This window comes from Kogia breviceps, chromosome 4, assembly GCF_026419965.1.
Source record: "Kogia breviceps isolate mKogBre1 chromosome 4, mKogBre1 haplotype 1, whole genome shotgun sequence".
NCBI lineage: Eukaryota > Metazoa > Chordata > Mammalia > Artiodactyla > Physeteridae > Kogia > Kogia breviceps.
The window spans coordinates 175,478,838-175,490,287 of NC_081313.1; the positions used below are offsets into that span (position 1 = coordinate 175,478,838).

The window sequence follows — 11,450 nt, forward strand, 5'->3', positions numbered from 1 at the left end:
CAGGGTTTCCGTGGTGTTTGTCACCATGGCCATGGGTCACCTGTGGGGTTCTCTTTTTGGCCCCATCAGCCAGAAGACCCATGCCTAGCACAGTACACACCAGGTGACCTCAATTACCCTGTGTGCGGGTGTGTCTGTGTTTGTGTCCTATGTAGCTGCATATGTGGAGAGCGTGTATCCGTGTGGGAGAGCATGTGCATGTCTGGGTGTCTGAAGGGGTTGGTGCAGGGGAGCAGGCACAAGGCTGGAGCACCCTGAGAATTCTGAGAACCGAAAGGCCACTTCTCTGCCTCAGCGCTGTCCAGCTGATTCTAAATAACCCCCAGGAGTTCCAGCAGGAACCTCCTCCCCACCCCCACCCCAGCTTGGTTTTCATCCTGGCAGCCCCAGCAAGGAAGAAGGGAGGGTAAGGCTGGAGGCACTGAGCAGAGCAGGGCCGGAGGGAGGTGGCTTGAGGCCAGTAGCCCGGGAGTGGAGCCCTGGTGATGGCAGGACACCCATATTTGCTGCTACGGTGAATGCCCGAAGCCCAGATTTGGGGCACAAAGAGGGTTAAGGGATCCCATCTTGGGTAAGCAGGAAGGGGGCAGGACCCAGCACCCATTCTGGGGGGCACCACCTGCAGGAAGCCCTCAGCAGCATCCAGACAGTTTAGAGCCAGGGAAGGGGGTGAGGCTCCAGACCAGACAGACCCTGTAAACCACTTTGAGGACTCCCCGCAAGGCAGATTGCTCCCCCACCCTACACACACACACACACACACACACACACACACACACACACACTCCGGTGGCAAAGGAGGGGACTGGCCGGGGGCCACCCACCTGACAGATCTGCCTGGAGGGTACCAACAGGTGTCCTCGTCGCTGAAGGAAAAGTGGACCAGGGACTCAGGGCCCGCGGGGGTCAGTGCCAGGGCAGGGGGCCGGGGTCGGGCCCGGGGTGCTGCACTGGAGCGCATGAGTGCCAAGCACCATCGGGGCGCGCATGGGGACGGCTGCACGGTGGTGTGGCGCGCACTGCTCTCCAGGCCCTAGGTGTCTGCGGCTGCCGCCGGCGCCGCCTCCACACCCGCCCTCCCGGTGACCCCCCCAGGGACGGCCCCGGGCGTTCGGGCGTCCCCGTCCCCCCCACCCCCGTCCGCAGCGCCTGGGCGGGCTCCGCGCCTGCCTCCTCCTGCGGGGGCCCTGCGGAACTCGGCGCATACTTCCCGCCTGCCTCCCTTCCCCCGGGCCTCGGAGGGTGCCCCGGGCTCCGGTTTCCCGGGTTCCGAGCCCTCCCCTGGCCCCGCCTTTTCCACCCCTTCCCTGACGTCGAGCTGGGCCCCCTGGAGGTCTCCGAACGCCGTGCGTCCTGGGCGGGGAACGACTTGCCCGCGGGCGCAGTGCGGGGTCCGGTGACAAAAACCCGGGGGAGGGATGATGGATGAGGGGGAGGTGGAGTTGGTGGCGTGGGGGCGGCGTAACAGAGACAGGAGAGGCAGAGGTGAAGACAGAGACACAGAGAGAAACCAGAGACAGGCACTGATTTCTCCACACACACACCCTTCCCGACCCCACGCGGGCCTCCCAGGGGCCTCGACCCCTCCTCCTTATCTCTTCCCGCCCCGATCTCGTCCCCAAATCCGGACGCGGGCCCGCGTACTGTCCCTGCAGTACCCTCTCTCAGCCTGTGTCTCCGGACTCAGGTTCTAAACAAGTGCACGCGGAGAGTATCGAGAAGGGCAACCAGAGGACCTCTCCGGGCTCCGGAGAAGCCCCCGAAGCCAGCCCGTGCCTACCTCTCGGCCGCCAACCTCCGTTTCCAAGATAAACGCACACTGGAAAGCCAGACCGGATGTGGCCTTCAGGCTCGTCACCCCCAGGCTGCCCGCCCCCGCGGCCCACCCCGGGTCTGGCCAGGAAGGGAACTTCCATTTGCCCTCCTTGCTCGGTGCACGCGGTAATATTCCAGCGCCTCCTGGCAAGGCAACCCCCAGAGGGCAGCGCTGGCCCCATTTCACAGGCCTGTGGACTAAGGATAACACAGCTGAACACAAGTCCCCACATCACCCTGGATGGCAGGTTGGCTGCACTCCCCCAAAGCCTGACCGCAGCTTCAGGTCTGCACAGGAAGTGGGAGGAACATAGCGTTTATTGAGCGCCTACTGCATGCCTTATCAGATGTCTCCACGGCAACCCTGGCTAGCAGACTTGATTTTTATCGCTGCCCTGTGACGGAGGAAAAAAAGTGAGGCTGACAGAGCCAGCTACGAACCCCAGACCCTGGCGCGCGCCTGATGGCCAGGGGGGGGACTCGAACCCACAGCCACCAGCGCACACTTACCCGGCCCACGCCTGGCGACCGAAATCCTGAAAGCCTCGGAGAAGCCGAAAGCGCCTGCGGAAAGTTGGGGACGGGCTGGCAAAGAAGACAGGCGAGGAAGGTGGCGAACGTGGGCGGCGGGGCGCGCGCGGGCCCGGAGGCTCGGGCAGGAACGCCTCGTCCTCGGTGGCCGCCGCTGCCGCCGCCGGGAAGGCCTCCAGCTGCAGTTCGGGTATGCGGCCCAGGCCGCGCGGCCGCGCCATGGCTTCGGCGGGGGGCGGGGGGGGCCGCAGAGCGGCCCGGCCTCGGCGGGCGCTGGGGAACAGCGTCGCCCGGCCCGCGCGGCCCACGCAGGCCGGCCGCCCTACCCGCGGGCCCACGGGCCCACGGGCCCCACCCCTCCCGGCCGCCTCGGCCCTTCCGGCTACGCGCTGGGGCCGCCCCTGGGGCGGGGCGGGCCAGGGGCCCCCACGCGGCCGCGGCGGGGACACCCCACAGACGCCAGGGGCCCCCCGCAGTCCCTCTGACGTCCTCACGATCGCCGGAAGCATCTCTACAAACACCTGGGATGACCCCAGATCTCTGGGGTGCTCACACACACACACACACACAGCCTCCACGATGTTGAGAGGTACTGCAGACCTCAGGGGCATCCCCAGAGTCCCTCAGACTGAGCTCTCCACAATCCCAAGGAGTGCCCCTACTATCCCTGAGCTGTCCCCACACAACCCAGAGGTACCCCCTAAATCCCTGGATTCCCCCACAAAACCCAAAGGTGCTCTGAGAGGCTCCCATAGGCACCGGACACTCTCACGGCTCCCCCAGATGTCCCCTCACTGTTACTGAAACATGCCCACAAACTCCAGGGGCACCCCAACAATCCCAGGATGCACCCACAAATGCCAGAAGTGCTCTGAGAGTCCACGAGAAACCCCTTCAGATCCCAGGACAACCAATGTTTCCTCAGATGTCCCCCAAATCCCCTGGGGCAGTCCCACCATCTCTGAGTCATGCAGAGGCCCTCCAAACACCCCAAGAATCCCCCACAGCCACAGAGCATTCCCACAGATCTCCGTGAGGGCCCCCCAAATCCTAGGGTCCCTTACAGACCTCAGGAAGCCTTCCACAATCCCTCAGATCCCCTTCCGTAGTAGCTCCACAGCATTCCTGAGATGCCCCCAGAAGTGCAGAGAACCCAACATTACCTCAGGGGTGCCTTAGGACTCAGGGGATATTCCCATAACCATGGGGATGCCACCAAAATCCTGGGGTGCCCCCCAGAGATCCCAGGGGCACAACTAGATTCCTCCACAGCTCCTAAGACAGGCCTACAACCCTAGGCTACCCCCAGAATCCAAGATGTACTCACAATCCTTGGGGCATCCCCAGAATGCCCCCCCACAGGCTCTGAGACATGCCTTATAAGTCTTAGACACCCCTAGAAGCCTGGAGTGTGCTCACAACCCCTAGACACTCCTAAGAATCCCCCAGTCCTCCCACTCCTTAGCATCTCTGAGGCACCTCTTAGAATTGGGGGCCCCACAGCTCATGAGGTGGCTCCAAGAACCCAACCTCCCCTCGGCACTGACTTCTGTGGGGTCCAGTGGTGGTGACTCTGCATGCCCAGCCACTGTGACTTTGTGGGGGGCATATTATCCCCTCTCACAGATGGGGAAACTGAGACTCAGAGAGATGAAGATTCTTGAATAAAGTCAGCTAGCTAGTTATAATTCCAGAGCCTATCCCTCCTGTCTACAGCTCTTTGGGGTTAGGGAAGGGGGAGAAACTTGTTTAAAGTAAGAAAATGGGGCAAATCTCCACTTTAAATCTAAATTGCCTCTGTGAATATCTTTCCCTCTCTACCTGTTGGCTCCCATGTCAAGGGGCCCAAAGTTGGATGACCTAGGCTTGAGTCTGGCCTCCGGCGTTTCTTATTCATTTGACCTTGACCCAGTCACTTCATTTCACTGAGCCTCAGTTTTCCTACCTGTAAAATGGGTAAAATAACACTACATACCTCATGGATGGGCACGTAAAAGGCTCAGAAAAGTGTCTGTACATAGTAAGCGCTTCCTGAATGTTATTTATTTATTTATTTATTTAAAATTTGCTCCAACCACCAAGCGCTGGGGCAGCTGGTGCTGCTTTGAGGAATTTTGAAGGACTAATTCTCAGGACAAGTGGTCCTAGCAGCTGCTAGGGCCTTAACTGCAAATTCCCCAACCATAGCAGCAAGTCTCCTGGCTGGCTGCACCAAAATTTGTTACCAAGTCCAAGCTCGTACTGCTTGCCACACGACAGGCCAATAAATTGAGTGCCAAGTTGCTGGGGCAAGGAATGGTGACTTTATTTGGAAAGCCAGCAGACCGAGAAGATGGTGGACTCATGCCCCAAAGAACCATCTAGTTACGATGATTATTATTGGACAAAACATTTATGGAGAGCTTATAATGTGCAAGCCATGCACTAGACAGAGGATACAGATGATGGTGATGATGATAATGATGACATAGCAGCTAACCTTCAGAATGTTTCCTGTGCATTTACCGCCTCTAGCTATGATCTCATTTAATTCTCACAAAATGCCCATCAAGTGACATTATTGTCCCATTTTACAGATGGGAAAACTGAGTCTTGGAGAGAAACAGTCTGCTCAAGGTCACAGAGCCAATGAGTGGCTGAGCCAGGCTCTAGACCAGTGGTTGCTTCCCTTTATTTCACGATCATCCCCCGCCCAGTGCCTTTTTAGATGCTCCCTTCCCCACCCACCCCCAAGTTGCCTCCTCATTGAAATGTTAATGCCACAGATATGTTGTATATCTATTTATGCACTGGGTGTTTATCTGGGCTTTATACATAAAAGTAAGCTTTTTTTCACACCTCCGTCCCAAGAACCAAATTTCACCCCGTTGGAGGTGATGTCGCCTTGTTGGGAATGCAGGGCTTCCCAACCTTGGCACCACTGACATTTAGCACCAGATGATCCTTTGTCCTGGGGGGCAGTCCTGTGAAATAGTAGCAGTGGCAGAATCCCTGGCTCCTCCCCACTAGGTGCCAGTAGCACCCCCTCAGTCACGATGACTAAAATGTCTCCAGCCATTGCCACATGTTCCCTGGGGGGCAGAATTGCCCCTAGCTGAGAACTGTTGCTCTAAACCCACTAAGGCCCATGCCCTGGCCACCGGTACCCCTCAGTCCAGGTACAAACAGAAAGGAAGGGCATTTGTTTTTACCTGACCTCGGGGTTCCCTGCCTTGTTTTGCTGATTCCTCACATCAGACTTTGGGAATAGGATTCATACTAGACCCATTTCAGAGATGGGGAAGCTGAGGCCCAGAGAGGGAAGTGACTTGGTCAGGGTCACTCAGCCTGGAAGGAGCACAGCTCGATTATGAGTTGATTATCATAATTATTTTTTTTCCACGACACGTGGCTTGCAGGATCTTAATTCCCCAACCAAGGATTGAACCCCGGCAGTGAGAGCGCCGAGTCCTAACCACTGGACCACCAGGGAATTCCCTCGATTACGAGTTGAGTTGTCTGACTTCAGAGACTGGAATTCTGGCCAAAAAGGGCCTTCACAGTTCAGTTGCCTTCTGGCCCCCTGAAGTCAGATATAAACTGCGGTCTAAAGCCAGCCCTGACCATGATCTACAAGGCCCTACATGAGCTGCCCCATCATCTCCATGCCCCATTTCCTTCCAGCACCCCTTGCTCACTCTGTCCCGGTCACACTTGCCTCCCTGCTTTTCCTCCAACATATGAGACAGGTTCCCACCTCAGAACCTCCGCACCTGCTCTTTCCTCTGCTTGTTGACCTCATCCTTCAGGCACCCACATAGCATCTCCTCTCGCTTCATTTAGGTCTCTCCTCAAATGTCACCTCCTCAGAGAGGCATTCCCTGACCTCAAGGTCCCTCTTTTCTTCACATTCCATGCGTCACCATCTAGAATTATTGAATGCCTTTCCTTATTTCTTCCTCACTCACTAGTCTGAGAACTCCGGGATGGCGGGAACTGGGTCCATTTCAGTCTTCACCACAGCTCGAAGATGCTCAATGTTTTTTGTTTTGTTTCTTATTTTTGAATTTTTTTGGCCGCGATGTAGGGCATGCAGGATCTTAGTTCCCCGAGCAGGGACCGAACCCATGCCCCCTGCAGTGGAAACGCCGAGTCTTAACCACTGGACTGCCAGGGAAGTCCCACTCAGTCAATGTTTTTGGAATGAATGGCCCTGCTGCAGATGAGGAAACTGAGGCTCAGACGGGTGAATTCCTTTCCCAAGGTCACACAGCAAGTCAAGGGCAAAGGCTGGATTTGGGCTCTTACTCAGGAGTGAAAACAGTGGGCTCAGATGCCCCCCAAAACTCCGCCCTCACCCTGCCGATCTGCAGTTCTCCCAGGCCCAAAGCCCTAGTTTCCTGCAACTCAGAGGAGCTTGCAGTCCATCTGTTACTGCTGAAAGAGGGGGCACCCTGGCAGCCAGAACCCGGGTTTGTGGTTTGGGGGACGCCCCCTTTCGCTCTGCCGAGGAAGTGCATTTTGAGGAAGTGCAGTTCTCAAAACAACAGCTCCTCGCTGCCCAGCCCCAATGTCGGCTATCTCAGCCTTACCGCAGCCCGGGAGGTGGGCAGATCTTATTCAGCCCGGCTTTACTGATCAGGAAACTGAGGCCCAGAGAGGCATGACGCTAGCCCCAGGTCACACAGCGAGTCAGCGGACAGGGCTACAATCTGAAGCTCACCCACTGGTCTGGAGTCGAGGAGACCTGGTTTTTAACCCCAATTCTGCCCTTCCTTTCTCGCTGTGTGACCTTAGGCAAATCACTTGTGTCTCGGTTTCCTCGGCAGGAATGGAAAGCCAAAGATGCCGGGAGTTAAAACGCAGGTTGGTGTTGGGAGGCCCTGGCATGGGCATTGGCTTGGGCAAGCGCGCGCGGAGGCGAGACTGGAACTCCGCGTCCTCAACTTTTCCGCCAAGTTCCTCTCCAACCGCCAGGCGGCCGTCTCCACCACGGTCGGCTGAAGGTGGAGGATGGAGGTAGCGGCCTGGTACCAACCCCGGGTGGGCGAGGACATCACCCGCAGCCTGCGGTCGGCCGGCCTGGCGCCCGCTGTCCGGGACGCTCAATAAACATGAAGTAATACTACGGGGCGCCGCGGCAGCGACGGCGGCGGCGACTTTGCTTGGGGACGGGAGTTCCGGAGGCAGGTCCGGACTCCGAGCGCACATTCAGCCTGTGCCTTTCTTGTCACCCAGCAGAGGGCGTGCGGAGGGAGGGGCGCGAGGAGAGACCTACTCCCGATACACACGCATGGATGTGGGAGCGCCAGGGACTGGGGGAGGCGAAGACCCCAGTGGAGACCACGGGTCAGAGAGAGACCCCAGTCCGGCTGTATCCACCTCCTCCTGGGGCCAGGCAGAGCCTCCCTCGGTGGGGAGAGTCTGGGGGTTCAAAAGGGGTCGGTACGTTGGCCTCGCCCCCCAGTTCAGGCAAGTCTCCCCGCCTCACCACCAGAGTCCTTCTCTTCCTCCCGCTCCATCTGCCTTTTGACAGATCGTGGCGGTGCCGTGACTCAGCCCCACAGGGAGCCGGGAGCGCAGGCTCTTACATCCCCAGGTCTGGAGGGGGGGGTCAGATGCCATCTCAGACGGGGTGGGCAGTGCCCTCTCTTTGGAGGTTCCTGTGATTCAAGTCTGGAGGGCTCTCTGGATCCCTTTTCTGGTGGCTGCATGAACTCTAACGTGGATAGCACTGGAACCCCCTGTGTGTGCACCCCTTCTGGAGAACTGGGCTGGCAGAATGCTCATTCTTAAGGAGTGAGTTCCCATGAGAGGCCTTTCAGTTTCTCCTTCCTCCTTCTGCCTGGGGGTGGGGGGGGAGGATGCTGGCACAGTGCCCTCCCTCCAGCCACAGCCACTGGAGGCTATGCAGGCCCACAGTGAAACAGAAACCTGAGCCCCTGCGGGGATGTGGTTGAGGTTCCTGTTTTTCCTTCCCATCCTACAGGAGCAGGGTCTACGGAGGCCCCACCTCCTCTCCAAAATTCGGGTCCCTGAGTAACTACCAAGCACTCGCTGTGTGAAGTCCTTTACACACATCCCCAATCTCACAGAACTCTCAAAATGACCCCCACAGGGCACTGACAACAACAGTCTCACTTTACGGATGGGAAAACTGGGGCTCAGAGAGGGCAAGACACTTGTGCCAGGACACACAGGCACATCAGATGGGACCTGTGCTGGAATCTCAGCTCTGCCATTTCTTGGTTGTGTGAACTTGGGAAAGAAGAAGAAGGGGGGACTTCACTGGCAGTCCAGTGGTTAAGACTCCGCACTTCCACTGCAGGGAGCACGGTTCAATCCCTGGTTAAGGGGAACTAAGATCCTGCATGCTATGTGGCACAGACAAAAAAAAAAAAAAAGGAGAAGGCGCTTTGCCCCTCTGGGCCTCAGTTTACCTCACAGGTCACTAGGGATGAAGATGTGTGGAAAAGTCCCCGGCACGGAGCCCAAGAGTGAGCCATTATGAGACGGAGCTCACTAAGATAATGACGATGATTGTCACTCAGCCACTGTCCCCAGAGAGTAGCACCACAGAGACCAGGGTAGGGGGAATCCTTGGGGCCTAAAAAGGGACTAATGCCCAGTTCCTATTGGACCCCGCCCCCCCTTGGGCCTCTCAAGACAGTGACCTGCACCAGTTTGGTGCACTGCCCCTGGTCTTGGCATTGCCTGTTGATTCCAGCTTTGTTTTCCTTCAGCCCCTCTCCAGTTCCCTGTGGGAAACAGCAGGCTGTGAGTGCTGGATCCATGACACTTGCTTCCTGGGGGTGGGCAGGGGTGCTGGAGTGCCCCGAATGGAGGTGGGTGGGTGACCTGGAGGCTGGGTGTGGTGCCTGCTGGAGATCCCCAGAGAGAGCTAAAATAGTAGGGTCCCAGCCTAGAAGGGCCTCCCTCAGGAGCTCCAGGAGAGGCCTGAATCTGACTGTCCCAGTGGTGTTCCAAGTAGAGGGGCACGCATGGGAGTCAGGCGAAGCACTCAGTCAAAGCCATGAGTCACACATGTCACCAGGACACAAAGTCAGACCCCATCGGAACACTAGGTGGTTAGAGGACAGCATGCCAGGGAGTTGGGTGCCCGCCCCGGAAGTGAGAGCACCAACTCTGAGACAAGGGCACACAAGCAGCCGAGAACATTCCACAGGGTCTCAATCAGGGTCCCCAGGAATACACACATCACAGTGCCACCATCACTGCATCCCAGAAACACACGCTGTCACAATCACTGTCCTAGGAGCACACAGAGTCACTGTCACAATCACTGTCCTGGGAGCAGACACAGTCACTCTGTGACAATCACCACATCCTACAGTCAGGGACACAATCACAAGGTCCTGGGAGCGCATACAGCCACGCTGCCACCATCATGGTATTCCCGCAGCACACACAGTCATCCCATCACAATCACAGCACCCCAGGGGCACACTCAGTCACCCAGCAAAATCACTGTGTCCCAGGACCACTCGATGTCACCGTCACAACCTCTGTCCCAGAAGCACACAGTCACTTAGTCACAGTCCTGGGAGCACAGTCGTACAGTCACAATCACCGTGTCCCTGAAGCACACAAGTCACACTGGCACAATCACTGCCCTGGGAGCACACAGTCAACATGTCACAAACTATACTATCCTGGACACACACACACAGTTATTTTGTCACAATCACAGGACCCCAGAACCCCAGGCAGAGCATGCAGCCAAGGCAGCCACAGCTGGCCATCCCCAACAGCTGGAGCAAACTCAGGTCAATGAGGGGGTACCCAACTCACACTTCATCACTAACACTGTTACCTAGGGAGCCAGGGACTCCCTCACCCTGTACTGGGACTGTGCACTCCCTGAACACTGTTCCCTCCCTCTGGGCAGCTACTGAACCCTAACATTCCTGCCCTGAGCGGGGGCTCTGACATAGCACACAGGCCCCCAACACAGGGCTCCCCCAAGAGGCCCCTTTTAGATTACTGACACCAACTGCAGGGCAAGTCCCTGAATCCCGCTCCCAATACAGTCCTCCCCACTCTAGAAGGACCCTGGGAGCACCCCAGCCTGCAGGAAGCATTGTGGTTCCAGCAGGCACCCCCTACAGACTGACCCCTAGGCATCCCCCCAAACAGTGAATCTAGCCCCGTCAAGTGGCACCCAGCCCAGTCACTGTCCTGCACTGTCACTGACGAAGGCTACAGACCCCTAAAGCTGCAACCCTCAAACAAGACCCTGTTAATAGCACACGCAGCATGGCGCCCCCATAAATCGATCGCAGGATCATCTTCAGTAGGAAGTCTCGGGTACAGTGCACCACTGGGGGTCACGTCCCAGACACCCCCGCAGTAGAACTCCTCCCCCCAGTCCCGTCAGTCACACTGATCCCACCCGCATCACAGCGCCCCCCCGCGGTCAGAGGGGCTAGTTGCGTCCTCTCTGCGCGCCTATCCGCTCCGCGCGCGTCCGCCGCGGAGTCTTACCGCCTGCCGCTGCCTCCGCCCGCGCTGCTGCTGCCGGTGCCGGTGCCGTGAAAGGACGAGGGCCAGGACATGCGGGACGTGCGCAGGCCGGGCCGGTCGCCGGTGTCCACGGCGTCGGCGCGCTCTATGGGCCGGTGTGGCGGCCGCTCGGGCTCGGCGCGCTCCGCGCTGTCCGAGTAGCCGCGCTGTTGGATACGGATGGGGGTCCGCGGCTGCCGCCACAGGTGCTGGGGGGGCGGCTTCAGGGTGGCCTGGCCATCCCGGGGCCCGGGCAGAGACAGAGATAGGCTCCTCTCTGAGGGGACGGCCGGGGGCTCCATGGCCCCGGCCCCCACCTGCACCCCAGGGGGCCCCGGCCTCTCCAAGCTGCACCCCGTTCAGCTGCGCGCGAGCTGACGCGCCCGGGGCCCCGCAAGTGCCCCTGGCCTCGGTGGGGCCATGGCGCCCCGGGGAGAGACCCGGGGGCGCTACGGGCCGATCGCCCCCGGGCCGGGCGCGGAGGCTTCCTGTCAGCGCCTGGCGCTCTGCTTGATGCGGGGCAGCGCTCTCCGCGCTCGGCGTCCCGCTCGGAGGCAGCCCCGGCTCCCCCGCCCCGTCCCGCCTCTCCCCGCCCCACGCCC

At 58.9% G+C, this 11,450-nt stretch overlaps 1 protein-coding gene across 4 annotated transcripts in view; it reads right to left on the minus strand.

The window, feature by feature from the left end:
* The window catches only part of PDE4A (phosphodiesterase 4A), a 38,923-nt gene that overhangs the window by 23,457 nt on the left and 4,016 nt on the right, over window positions 1-11,450 (minus strand). The window contains exon 1 of one of the 4 annotated variants that reach the window (XM_067032819.1): window positions 10,831-11,404. The exons of 1 other annotated variant lie outside the window; for it this stretch is intronic. In XM_067032819.1, the coding sequence (XP_066888920.1) occupies window positions 10,831-11,150 (320 nt within the window). In that variant the 5' untranslated portion in view covers window positions 11,151-11,404. Of the gene's footprint in view, window positions 1-1,780; window positions 1,825-2,325; window positions 2,581-10,830; window positions 11,405-11,450 lie in introns of those variants that run through there. 2 more of the 4 variants (XM_067032821.1, XM_059060935.2) reach the window with 2 other exon arrangements.